The following is a 13,718-nucleotide window of genomic DNA, read 5'->3' as shown; positions in this document are numbered from 1 at the left end:
CAGCTGGGCTTTCCCTTTCCACACCCTTAATTGATGACACTTCCCACTTTTACCAAAATGAAGGTGGAAGGACCTGCTTCCTTCAACTTTATTAAAATTTTCAGACAGCAGCAGATTGACACTAATGCTCAACTGACCCCATCTATGACTCCCAGTCATCCTCATCCTCCTCACCCACGGGCTGCTGTGGGGGTGGGAGGGGTGGAATTGAGTCCGACATGCGAGCAAAGGCACCAGCAGGACTGCCTGGAGCATCGGCATTCCCAGAGGCTCCTGGCCCTTTCCCTGAAATACCTGTGATGGAAGGAAAAGCACCAGTAAGTGACACCCAGGGACTAGAGAACACACAGACTGAGCAAAGGGGAGGGCGAAAGCCATGCTCCCAGCACCCAGATAAGCAGAGCTGCCAACATGTTCAGTGCTGCCACAGTCCTGTGCCAAGGGCTCCTTTAAGTACAGCTCCACCTGAGCAAGTCCCTGCTGTTCTCTGCCCAGCACTGAGGCATGGTCTGGCCTTAAATGCCCCTGGCTGGGCAACTCAGGTGCCCCCAGGGGTGAGGGGTCCACGTAGCTTTCAGAGTTCATCCTCTGACTGAGACACACAACCTCCCCCAGTGCCTCCAGCTGGACTTGAGGTGGAGATTCCTCTGCTCACCCTCTCTAAAGACACTCCCAGTCACACTGTGGTACACTTGCCGGGGAAAGTCTCTCTGTTTCTGTTTCTAGAGCTGTGGCTGACACAACTGAGGTGCCAGGAAACGCTCTCCCTCTTTCCTAGGGGGAGGGAGCAGCCCACCCTGCAGGACAGTACCTTTGCGCCTCAGCACCAGTTTATTGAAGAGGTCTGACATCAAATCTCCACCTTGTCCTGTAGCTCTCACTGAAACAGGAGAATAAGTCAGTCAAGAAACACTAGTCTGAACCAAGCACTATGGCAAAAGCATTCTCCTGCAATACTGTCTTCAGATTAAAGAAAAAACCACAAACCTCTATTCTTGTATCACACCCCAAAACTATAGCCCAGTTTCAGGTCAGGAGAACACTAGGCACCGCAGGGTAATGGCATCTTCTGGGGAAATCCAAGAGTGGAATTCCTTGAGGGGCTGTGCATTTGCAGTCTCATTCTGCCAAACCAGCTCCATCACTCCCCTCCCCAGCTACCTCAGCCAAGGTGCTCAGACTGGTTCAGCCTTGCCCTTCTTGGCCTTAGGGTTTCATTTGTGTGCCTGCTCCCATGCAGCACACAGGAAACTTCTACATGTGCCCTGAGACAGAGCATGCCTCCATCAAGAACATGGATGCCCTGGCAGACGGGGTTCAGTGAGTTCACAGAATGGGAAACACCTGAGACCTACACAGGTCTGTGAGGAGAGAGAACCCCTTTCTGCTCTGTAAGTTCACTGTGCTCCTGACTTGCCCGCCTGCCCCCAGACCCACACCTCCCCAGCCTGGGGCAGAGAGCAAGGAAGAGCAGTTCTGCTGAAGGGCCTCAGCACCTTGTTCCTGTTCCTTCTGTTTCTTTTTCTCCAGCTTCCTCTCCTTGACACTGCGGAGGTTGGCCTTCCCAATGCCACCGGCCTGGCGGATGGACTCCAGGAGACTGGCACGCCCAGTAGAGGGGTTCACCACCTCCTTTGGGGCTCCCTGGACAGAAGCTGCAGGGACAGGAAGGACAGGCAGCACACATGGGTCAGTGCATCAGCTACAGGCCCACCCAAATTCCAATGGAAAAGGCTACTCCAATACCCTGCCAGCCTCCCCACTCTATTGGAAGGCTGGGAAGGCACAGGAAACCACCCAAGGACACAGGCTGAAGCCAAGGAGTCAGAGTCAGACGGGGCTGGTGAAGCTGTGGAGATGCCCAGCCCTTACCTGCAGGCACTGTGTTGCTGCTCTCCTCGCTCACTGTCCGGGCCGGCTCCGAGGGGGCCGTGGGCTGGGGCAGGGGCGGCGGAGGAGGCACAATGGTTGACACAACAGGAGGCGGTGGGGGAGGCGGGGGGGGAGGAGGTGGCAATAGTTCAGCATCTTGAAGATCTGAAAGATGAAAGAAGTTGTATCTGAAGGATCCCAGAGAATGGCACGCTGAGAGCTTCAGCTCAGAGCTTCACAGGTCACACTGCTGCCACAGCAGCAATGATGAGAGTCCTCAGCACACGCCGTGCAGCAGAGCACTCCCACCTGTGCACCATCTCTGGCCAGCAGGCAGGGCCAAGGTGAAGTCTGAGATTCCCCTACTCCCTTCCCCAGCTGCATCCCACTCGCCAAGGGCATCCCACCAGGCTGACACGAGGCCATTCCTGCACACTGTGGTCCCTCCTCCCAAGCCATGCAGAAGGTGAGGGAGGTAAGGGGCCTGAAGTCAGGGCAGCTTTCACTCAGCTTTCACCTGAGACAGCTGCAGCTTTCACTCAGGCCTAAGCACAAGCCAAAGGTATCTTAAAATCTCTACCAAGGGACTTTCTGCTTCGTCTCCATCTTCTAGCAATCTCTGCCTTCCTCCTTCACAGAGTCCTGGGATCAGGAATTGGAAATACCTGGTTGCAAAGGCTCCACCAACTCAGTGTTGAAGGTGGGCAGCTCTGGAATAGCACTGCTGGGGGCGGACGGTGCGATGCCAGGGCCCAGGTCAGCGCTGTACATGAGATCTGCAGCGATGCCAGGCAGGTCTGGCAGGTAGGATGGCACATCAATCTCAGGGACCTGGCCCAGATCTGGCACATAGAAGTAATTTTCAGCTACCTAAAAGAAACCCAGACCAGCAAGATAAGGCAGTGACTATGCACTTGCAGCAAACAGGGGCACTGCAGGGAATACAGCTGCATCTCACTTGTCGGTCCAGCTGTCCCCTTTTGGTGATGGAGAGAGGAGCATCAAAGAGCTTCTCTTCTGTCTCTGTTTCCAGAGCCACATGGGTCTTGGTCACTGCTCCAGCCAGAGGATCCAGGAAAACATACTTCTTGTACCTAAGAGTAGAGGACATGTATTTTAGTGATACTACCTCGAGAGCAAAGACCAGAAGAAAGTGTACGCAAGAAGGCCTGACTTCATTCAAAAAGGTTGGGCCTTCCAGTTTCCTTCTTTTAGCCACATTTTCCAGCCTTTCCCCTCCACAACCAGGAAGTGATCAGCTCCCCACCCTGCCAGTGCAGCCTCCACAATCACCCTAAAGCAAACCCCACTGCAGTGCCACCGTTGCCAAGCCCTCCCCTTTCCACCACCCAGCCTGAACCATCCCACAGCCTGTGGCAGGACACCAGTGACTTGTCACTCAAGGTCCAGGAGGAAAGACAAAAAGGGAAAATGATCCATGGCTCAGGAGAAGAAAGAGAAGGTCCAGCAACTGAAATCTCTAAAACGGCTTAAAGAAGCTCTTCAATATGGGCAGAAGGAGGAACCATAAGGCAAAGCCCAATAACTGGAAAGGGAACTGCAGTGAGGGAGGTGGTGGAGACATTGAAACAGTGAGGGCAGTCAAGGGATGCTGCAAAGAATCATCAAGAGAAGAAGCAGTACCTAGCTGGCATAGAGCAGAGAAGGATAGGAGTGACAGCACATCTCAAGGCTGGAGCAAAATTACAGGGGAACAATAGGAAAAACTAAGTTGGGGACACGAAGTGCAAAACTGGGTTGAATACAGATGAGTAGAGGATCAGGTGCAGATAAAACAACTCCCTCCACCCAAGGGAAAGAATGGGGAAGAAAGGGTTCCTAGCTGGAAGCCAGTGCAGATGTAGCAAACCTTGTCCTATCAGGAGCCTGATACGTAACACCCCCAGGAAAGCAAGCAAGCAGTTACTGCTACCCCTGGGGAAGGGAAAGCTCCTCTGAGGACAAGCAGGGGCAGGTGAGCAGCACAGCACTGCTCCAGCTCTCACAGGTTCTCAGTGGTATTGAAGAGTAGCAGGGAGCTGAGGGAGCTGATGTTCCTGGGAAGGCTGCCAAGGCCTTCTTCTGCATCATCCTCCTGGTGAATTTTGGTGCTCACGCACACGGGGAAATACTTGAGCTTTTCCTGCAAGAAAACAGATAACAGGTAGTAAGACACTAAAACCATGGCTGCTGAGGTAGCTCTCCCCAGCCACCACAACCCACACTGCTGGCTGCACTGTATGGTCTGGGAACCCTACTGCTTCCTCTCTACCTCCCTTTGAGGAAGGAAACACATGGACAACATCGCAACCCCACACTCAACACAAATCTTGGCAGTTCAGACTCATGGCATGTGCTTTTGGTGCCATGGATGGGTCATATTGAACACATGTTGCTGTGGCAAGGACCCACCAAGATAAAGCCACCACTCAGGCTCTACAGTCAGAGGCAGAGATCAAGCACAACAGTCTAAAAGGCGTTTGTTACGGTGTCTCCAACTGCTACACATTTTCATGCAGGCAGAGTCCCCCAAACATCTCTATTACCTCCCCTCCGCTGCCTTCAGTTGATGTTTTAAGAGCTGTGATCCCACTGTTGGGGTATGCAGGGAAGGCAAAGGAAAAAGAGGTTAGGAAAAAACAGAGTGCCTGCACTAGGCAAGAGATCAGGCAGAAAAGAGTGTGCAGGGTGGAACGTGTGCCAGATGGTTTTGCAAAGCCTGAGGGATTTGCGGGAGTTTTCAACTCTAATGAACTGAAATCTCCTCTCTCTCGGTTCTAAAACTTCATGCATAATATATATAGAACTCCCTTTAGAAAAGGACTTATTACATCTGAACTGCCTGACTTTTATAGAGCACAGGAATTGCCATCCCACATCAGACTAGTGTTTCAGCTGGCATGACAGTGCCCACTGCCACATGCTCCGGGGGATGAAGCTCAGCGCCCACAGCACTCTTTGCTCTAGTGGGAGGAAAGGCATCAGTTCCTGAACCCAGAGACATTTTGGGAGGGGAAACCCCACCACCTCAGACCCCTTCACACCCCTGAGCCCCTTTACAACTTCTGCTTTCTTCACAAACCAGGGCAAGCAGCAGCCTGGCAGCTGCAAGGCGGTACGTGTTCATATCAGGAGAAACCAGAGCAGTTTGTCAGGTTAAATAACTGGCCACACTTGTGGTTTCCTTCACCAGAAGATGACCACTTTGAATACTGCCCACAGCTTCCTACAGCCTCACTACTTCCAGCATCTCTGCACCATCCCATTCTCTGTATCATCTCTCCTTGTATTTTTATGGGGGAAATGGAGACCACCATTGGTTCAGTTTTAAGACCACATCTCAGTGACACAAGCAGTTTGTCCTGTTCGAAATTTCAGTCTTGGATCTAATAGCCAGAAATACTAAGAAATGGCTTAGTCATAGCTCAGTTAATCCACTAGGAGTTTCTATGATGCTCTGAGTCTATAAAATGCTGTAAGACCTGGGAGGTTTTGATTTAATTCACGTTCCAACTTGTGAAAAATACACTGAAATGAACATCTTGTATTTTTTTTTTCAGAAGTAGGCAAAATATACAAATTCTTATTTACAGACTGTAGAAGCAGAGACTCAAAAATAAAAGTTCTTTTGATCATTAATATTCATTTCCCAATGTTTAATTTTTTTAAGCATGAGGGAGTACTGACTTTTTTGCTAGAACTGTTCAGACACACTTAGCCCTAAAGTCATATATGTATTTTTTTAATTCTCTCTTTGTAGATTTCAGTTAGCACTGGAAGACTGTGCGTCACTTTAAGGGCATAGTGAGAAACCAACCATTACCCACCATTTACTTATAAGCCTCATCTAAGGCAGGTATGAAAGCACTAAGCATGAGTATTACTCTGAAACTTTTAATTCAAATGCCATCAAAGTGCTAGTCTTATTCGAGTACCTAGATCTGTTTTGAAATTTGGAACAGCTACACACTGACAATAATATCCCACATCTGTAAATTCCAGAAGTTAACACGCCATTTAAAAAGTAGTTTTCTTATAGGAAGATTAAAGCCTTAAGCCAAAGTTCAGCAGCCTTGACATACTGAAGTCTTGAGGGATGCTTGAATGCTCAAACACCCCAGCCTGGAGTTTGGTAACTGGCAGGCTCACACCCCCAAGGACACTGCATTTTCGGGCATTTTTCTTCATAAGAACCTACAGTTAAAAATACATAAGGTCACCCTGGTTCTGAAGTTTAATTAAGCACACGGTATTACAAAGGGAATTGGTGTGATACACCACAAATCCCACTCTCCCATACCAAGGGAGTGCTTAGGCTATCTGGAAAAGCACTTCAAAATAAGCAAGTGGCAAAAACCTGCTTTAGCCTCCCCATGCCTATGGTGGGCTCTGAGAGAGGCGGAATTCCCAAGGACATGCTAAGCTACTGACATTTTTGAAGCCTAGCAAGGTTACTCCAGCAGCAGACTGTAACTTGTGCTTGCACCTCTTCTGAAGTCCAGGCAGACCGTGTCTCCCACCCTATTTTTCAGCCTCCCAAGGGGCACGTGCAGCACCCATACACAGCTCCCACTGCAAAGGCAAGGCACAGAGCCTGGGAAGCTCCATGGGGCTGCAGCCAGCTCCCTGCTGAGCCCTGCCCAGCTGCTACCACAGCCATGTGCAAATCAAGTGGCTTTCCAGGCTTACCACGAGGACTGTGTTTCTGGCACTCTAATCCATTAGTCCTTACCTTAGCAACCTAAACAGTGTCCACTCAATGACTGAGTTTTCACTTGCTTGGGGTGGAGGGAGAAAGAAGAAATTCCAAGGGGGGAACCATTTTCAAATAAACTGCAGAACCACACAGATTTCCAGCTCAGCTGCTTTCCCCCCCTGAGCACAAACCCTAAATGCTGAGCACAGGCTGCCACTGCTTACTCTCAAACTGACAGGAGCAGAGTTTGCTTTCCTGGTGGGGCATGTGCGAGTGGAGTTAGCGAAGGCCACTGTGACTGCTCCCAGCAAAGAGGCCCTCATTAGAAGTGAAAACAGGCAGTGAGCCTCTGCTGAAAGCCCTAAATAATTGAGGAGGGCATAAATGCAAACATTAGACTTCTCCCTGCCACATTTCATTACTGCAAGGCACATCGGGCTCCGTGCTCAGCTATGGCTGAGAAGGGTCTGTCCCACTGGAGCACGGTCAGAGCTCAGCCGCACCAAGCGCCACTCAACACACCAACTGCTCCTGGTGCAGGGCCCTCCATCATTCACCAGCTGGAAGCAGCATCCCCCCATCCCACAGAAGACATGAAGGAGCTTATGTGTGTGAGCCTGACAAGAGTGACCAGGCTCCTGCAGGACGCAGGGTCAGCAAAGCCAGAGAAAAATTAACAGCCACATAGGAGGATCAAAAGATGGGTCACAGGAGGGGAACAACAAACACAAACATCCCCAAGGGCCTGAAACAAAGTCCCTGTGGAGATGACAGCCTTAGTCACAAAGGGCAGAACATGGCAAAGGTATGGAGACTGTCTGGGACCGGGAAGAGGTGGCATTGCAGGCAGATGGCTGTGGGGAAAGGCTTGCGGAGCCTGCTGGAGCCAGCAGGCCAGTTGAACGGGCACACCATTGGCTCTCTGCAGGACACTGCTTTCTACCAGCTGAAGCTCTTCTCAATTCTCCTCCTGTCTAAGGGGCTATACATCGGCACCAGCCCTTCAGGGCGGGGACACATCTCCCTGTCCACTCACTGCTCACTGCCTACCTCTGCTCTGCCCACGCTCTGATGGGATGAGGCCAACAACCAGAAAGCACCACTAATTGGCCTCCCGAAGGCTGGCAGCAGGTCCCATGCAGCTCTGCCCTGCCCTACTGCCAGGACCCGAAGGAAGCAGGGACCCTGCTCGAGGTTGCCAGCTGTCCAGTCAGCCAGCAGCCTTGCTTCTTTGGCCTGGCTGAAATATTCATAACTACCTCACTGTGTGAGGCCTCAACACCATTAACACTCAGGAAAGTTTAGCATGATAAATTATTCAGTGGCAGCTTTATTTTTGGGCCAAGTCACACATGGATTAGGAAGGAAGTCTCTTTAGGGGTGGAAAGCAGGGAAGTTGTCAAGTTGATCCCTTAACCTGCCTGGAACAGCACATTTGCTACTCCTGACAGAGCACATACACATCAACTTTTAAACTTTAAGCATGTCAACTTTTCCTCCTGTCCTTCCAACCCAGGGATGTTGACCCAAATTGTTGAAGAATCCTTTGGCAGCACTTCCTGCCAAACCCATTGCTTCTCAGACCTCTCTAAAACCTCCCCTCTCTGCCACTCAATCCACAGGTTAAAAGGGAACTCAAAAGTTCAGAACCTCCTTCAATGCCACCAGCTGCAGGCATCTGTGCTATGGGCACACCTGGAAGCCCCACCTGGGCTGGGTACTGAGAGATTCAGCCCCTCTGAAGGGCTTGAAACCTACAGTAGATGAGCTACATCTATTGTATGTAGGCAAAGGAAAAGCAAAGCACAAACTAAAGAAGCAGTAAAACGATCTTCCCTCCTCCCCAAGATGTACAACTTTGCTGGGAACCAGGAAGGGACAACACCCAAGTGCAACAATTTCCAATGCTCTAATGAAGGACTTCTTTTTCTCCTGACACACTCATAATCTTTCTTACCTTTCCCCTCTCACCATCACTTACATCAGAGCCTTCAGAAACTATTTTCTAAACAGCTATGACCCTGATCCCAGACATACACAGTCGAAGGATTAAGCCCAGGCAGCAGCACCCACCAACAATTGCTGCAGAAAAGAGCATTTCAGGAAATGGAACTGCTCCAGAGAGTTGGCAGCTGACAGACACCCAGAGCACTCAACCACCCAGACAAGGTCTTGTACTGACACAGCCCTCTCAAACTGGCATCTCCACAAGCTTCCCAGCCTAATCTCACATCCTTTCACTGACAGACCAAATGAAAATATGTTCTGCTCCCAGCCCATACCCCAAAGCCTTGATCCACTTTGTCAAAGAGACTAACAGCCTCCCAGCTTCTTTTTGCTTGTTCATGCCAAGGTCTGTTCTCCTCCTTACCTGCAGAGCTTTCTCATCCAGCATTCGATGTTTGCTCTGAATCTTGTGCCTTGGCCCTTTCTGTTTAGCTGGGTCTTCTGCACCAGCAAAAATTGAACTGTACTCCTGCAGCCGTTCAGGGGCTGGGTACTTGGCACTGGAAAATACCTGTGGAGAAACAAGGAGGGACTGAAACAACCCAACAGCTGGGAAATTCTACAACACAGAAACACATGGAATGGAGTGAGCACCCCATCTGTGCTGCCAATGGGAATGGAGAGCCTTGGAGATAGCAGGCTCCTAATGGTTACGTGCATGGACTGCCACATCTGAAACTGGAAGTGCCAGAACGTCTCTATAAAAGTAAAAGGAGATCACTGGCAAAAATGCTTCCACTGGCAGGAAAGGAGTTGGAAATACTGTATAAAATGGAGCAAGAATGGTGAAAGGAGGATTTTCACCAGTTTTACATGGCTCAATGGGATTAAGATGCACTAAGGGCTCTCTAACAGCAGCTTTCACTCAAATAGCCAAACTGCCTATGAGTCTGAAGTGCGAGGGTGTTGGGCTTACTCAGCACATGCCTTTCATCTTTCTCAGGAAGCAGCTGGGACAGAAACCTATAAAGGCCCCATAAAGCCTGGGGCTGTGTGTCTCATGGGTCTAAAAATCATCAGCTGGCCAAGTCAGGAATGGGATTCTCATCACGACCCTGCTCAGCAGCAAGGCATGGAGTGGTGAGTGGGCAGCAGCTGTGGTGGCCGAGCACCCTTTCTTCACCAGAGCTTACATCAGAGGTACAGAGAGAAGGTGGAAGGAAGAAAGGAAACAGTGCAGCCTGTGGCTGAAGTTACTACCTTAATAGCCTTTTTGCTGCCCTTTATCTTCTCAATCTTTGCTTGGGCGAGTGTGACTCTCTCGCCAATTGCCTGAAGCTGTGCCCGGCTGGCCTCCACCCGCTGAGAGATCCTAGAAAGCAAGCACATTTCCTAGGATGAAGAATCCAGAATCAGTGATTTTTAGGCAACAGCCAGTGCCCAGACTCTCAGAGAAGGATGCAAGTCTCTGTAGACTGGGTTGTTTCAAAGGGCAAAATGAAGTACTGGTTGAGACACACTCATCTCCATCCCACTGAGAGCTTTATGTACTCCGACATGACACGAAGTAGGACTAGTCCATGACTCACAGCACAATGTTCCTGAGGCTGTTTAAGGCACAGAAAGATGGAAAAACTGCAGCTTTTTTGCCAATGCCAGAGGGCCACAAGCCTCTCTGCAGGTACTGCTGACAAGAAAGCCTCAGCCAGTTATCAACTGCCAACATATTTTTAATAAAAATGACTTGTCACAAGTGAAAGGCAACACATGTTAATGAGCAGAGTTCAGGAGTCACATGGCTTATACTGTCCTCTCCTGTACCAGCAGTTCGTTACACAACTTTGTCTATGTTGCTTAGCAGTTTTGTGATTTGGTTTCCACATCAGTTAAACAAGATTAGGTCCTCATTTGGAGAAATGAAGCACGATAATGTGCATAATTTTTGCATGACTAGATGTGCTGGTTTTGGTTGGGGTAGAGTTGATTTCCTTCATAGTAGCTGGTATGGGGCTGTGTTTTGGATTTGTACTGGAAACACTGTTGATAACTCAGGGATGTTTTGGTTATTGCTGAGCAGGGCTTGCCTTTTCTGCCTCTCATCCCACCCCACCAGTGAGTGGGCTGGGGGTGCACAAGGAGTTGGGAGGGGACACAGCCGGGACAGCTGATCCTGACTGACCCAAGGGATATTCCATTCCATATGGAATCATGCTCAGCATATAGACTAGGGGGAAAGTTGGTTGGGGGCCTCTGCTCAGAGCCTGTCTGGGCTTCGTTCAGTTGGTAGTGAGCAATTGTTTTTCATTCGCATCACTTGTCTTTTGTGGGGTTTATTTCTTTTCTTTTTATGTTACCATAATATTTTATTTCCATAAACTGTTCTTATCCAACCCATGAATTTTATCACTTTTACCCTTCCAGTTCTCCACCCCCCCAGCCTGCTGGGGGCAGGGTAAGCAAGGGGCAGTGTGGTGCTTCATTGCAGGCTGGGGATAAACCATAACACTAGATCAGCATCAAAATGCTTTGGGACTGAGGTGAAAAGCACTCTGTGGCAACAGGGGAGAGCAGACACTGGTTAAATACCTCTGTGTTCACCACATGGACATATTCCTTTCCCTCAAAGCCTACAGCAGACACCTTGCAGCCAGGGGCACAGCCAAAACTTTCTGCATGTCACGCACAGTGGCTGCCATGCTGCAGGAACTGTCACACAGGTTCAACTAGAGGTCAGGAGGGACACTGGGAGCAGACATCAGCTACAGGAAACTACGGAGTCACCCTCTCAGAAGAGACCTGCCTTCCCCATGCACGACCAGCAGGTTCTCCCTAGCTTCAAGCTCAGAAGCTGAAAAGTGTTCTGAACATTCACCCCTCCAATGAAACCAGCAAAGAGTACTTTTATGGCTATACAACCCATTAGGAGAGAGAGCACTCCACTTCACCCGTGTTTTGTAGCAACGAGTTCCATCAGATCATTCTGTGCCTGTAAAAATCAATCTCAAGTACTGTCTTTCAATTTCACCAAAAGTCCCTCTTTGCTTTTGAGAGAGCTCTCACACTTTTTTTCTGCTCTGTCTGTATAATTCCCTTCAGCAACAAATTTGACATCAGCAGTGATCCATGATTCCCAATTTCAAACTGTATCAAATCCATCTTTTCAAATATTTTCACCCTGTGCAGCACATTCCCTATTACAGTACAGAAATGGACTCACTAAAGCCCCCCACAACATAGGTAGTGAAAAACAGCCAACACAAACCTGTTTTACTTTGTATCATTCTGAAAGTACCCCACTTCTTTCACTAAACAGCTTTAAGTGTTTGTTATAGCCATGCTCCCCTGTTCCTGGAAGCATGAAAAACCTTCCTTATGCATATGGCAGGATAACACACAGCCTGTTTCCACTTTATTCTGTTTGGAGTAGGAGATGAGCAAAATTGAACCTCATGAGATTCTCCCTCTCAGAATTATTCTCCATTTCTCCATCCTTTTATTTTAAACACAGTCTAACAGCTTGTATTTTGTACCAACACTGAGTACAAATCTGTTCATGATTTTCTTCCCACATCCTCCCTCTGCCTCAGTGGAGTAAGTCCGCATCACTTATACACTTGATAGGTTCTCAGAGTAGTTTCTGTTGTTCCTTTCAATGTGCATTTCCTAGCACCTGTCTGCAGCAAGTTTCATGTGTCATAGGGCTGTCCCATTGCCTGGTTTTGTTCAAGTGTGAGATGCTTCTGAAGTACCTAAGTCTTCCCTAACTGCTCTCCCCAGAACATTTTCCCATCTCACAGTTCATCTCTTTTCTAGAAGTTTCATAATTGTATTGATTGACACTATTTCCAGTACTGCTCCTGGGGGCATCTGACTATTTTTTCTTCCTTCAAAACTGAAAAAACCCCAGTCATTTATTTCTGCTTTGCTGCTCTCCCTCAAATCAATGATGCAATTTTCTCTCTCACCTGTGAGTAGACCTCTCTCCTAGAAGAACTCAACGAAGCTTTCCTGAAGCTCCACATAAAAGCAAGGTATCAATTGCCTTTTAGCCAATACCCTGCTGACTCCCAGACACAATTTTCAGGACCTGACAGGGCACATGTTTCTCTCCCAGAAGGAAGTGTTAAGCAAGCAGTTATGCAAGCTCAGAGCTAGAAATCAGTAAGTGTTCTCCTTCCTTCCACTCCATGAATGTGAGTGGGTCAAATGAGGCAGTGAAATGCTTCCCTCGCTCCCTTTCCTGCCCCACATTATCCCCAGTGCTTCACCAGGTATCAACCTCTTCCTCTCCCTTGCCTCACTCAGTGTTTTGCTAGCTGTGAAGAAGCAAAGGAGTTTTTGAGGAACCCCAGTCACACTTACCTTTCACTCTTAACCCCTCCCACATTTAACTCTCATCCTCCAAAACACCTGTGTAGGAGAGGAACAGTGGCACAACTCCCTTTACAGCCCCACCAAACACAGCAGTGCACTGGTTATTCCAAAGGGCTTCTCAGTGCCAGACTCCTCATCCCTCCTGTAGCACAGACAGCACGATGGGAATAACAGAGAGCAAAGCATCTCATCTCAGTCCACCGTGCTGCACACACCTTTCTCATTTAAAATTTGCTGGAACCTCTCTTAAAAAGGAAACAGCTCTAAAACCCGGACATGACTGCCAATTACTGTGTCCTAGTTGCAACAGTAATGGTGCATCCATAAGGAAAGAGGGAAGACATCCAGAGTTTCATCCATCCCTACTGCCCACCAAATATGATCAGTAAAAGGGCAGTATCAGGCAGACAGGCCACTCCCAGCACAGGCTGGGGAAGCTGTCCAGTGGCAGCTCAGGTGTTTCAAACCATGACAGTTCCTCCCCAAGGCACTCTGTACTCTCTCCTGTGATCTGCTACTCTAGGATTTGACAGGCCAAATCCCACTGACCTCAGGAGTTCTGCCAAAAACCTTCACCTGAGGTGGTACAGATGCAGGCCCACAACACTGAAGGAATACACATCTGTCTACAGAATTAATTTATTTGTGGCTGAACAAGATAACTTTGAAAATAAATATTAAACCTCCTCAATCCAACTAATCCAAATTCCATCATATCTACAGCCTCCTAGAAGTGCATGACTATTATGCATGTACAGTTCAAGATACAGCTGCATGTGTTAGTTAAAAGAGACAATATACCGTACCGATACAGAAAAAATACATGGAG

General features: G+C 48.8%; 1 protein-coding gene across 5 annotated transcripts in view; it reads right to left on the bottom strand.

The window, feature by feature from the left end:
• Positions 1-58: 58 nt before the first annotated feature.
• Positions 59-13,718, bottom strand: part of WASHC1 (WASH complex subunit 1) — a 46,717-nt gene continuing 33,057 nt past the window's right edge. For all 5 annotated transcript variants that reach the window (XM_027669070.1, XM_027669054.1, XM_027669078.1 and 2 more), the window contains 9 exons: positions 9,776-9,887; positions 8,940-9,086; positions 3,879-4,015; positions 2,831-2,966; positions 2,538-2,742; positions 1,873-2,037; positions 1,497-1,655; positions 812-880; positions 59-294 (listed from right to left, as the gene is read on the bottom strand). In XM_027669070.1, the coding sequence (XP_027524871.1) occupies positions 143-294; positions 812-880; positions 1,497-1,655; positions 1,873-2,037; positions 2,538-2,742; positions 2,831-2,966; positions 3,879-4,015; positions 8,940-9,086; positions 9,776-9,887 (1,282 nt within the window). In that variant the 3' untranslated portion in view covers positions 59-142. The remainder of the gene's footprint in view (positions 295-811; positions 881-1,496; positions 1,656-1,872; positions 2,038-2,537; positions 2,743-2,830; positions 2,967-3,878; positions 4,016-8,939; positions 9,087-9,775; positions 9,888-13,718) is intronic.

This window comes from Corapipo altera, unplaced genomic scaffold (genome assembly GCF_003945725.1).
Source record: "Corapipo altera isolate COAL_440 unplaced genomic scaffold, ASM394572v1 1, whole genome shotgun sequence".
In the NCBI taxonomy this organism is placed as follows: domain Eukaryota; kingdom Metazoa; phylum Chordata; class Aves; order Passeriformes; family Pipridae; genus Corapipo; species Corapipo altera.
Note: the sequence above shows the minus strand (reverse complement) of the source record. Positions and strands in the feature narration are given on the sequence as shown.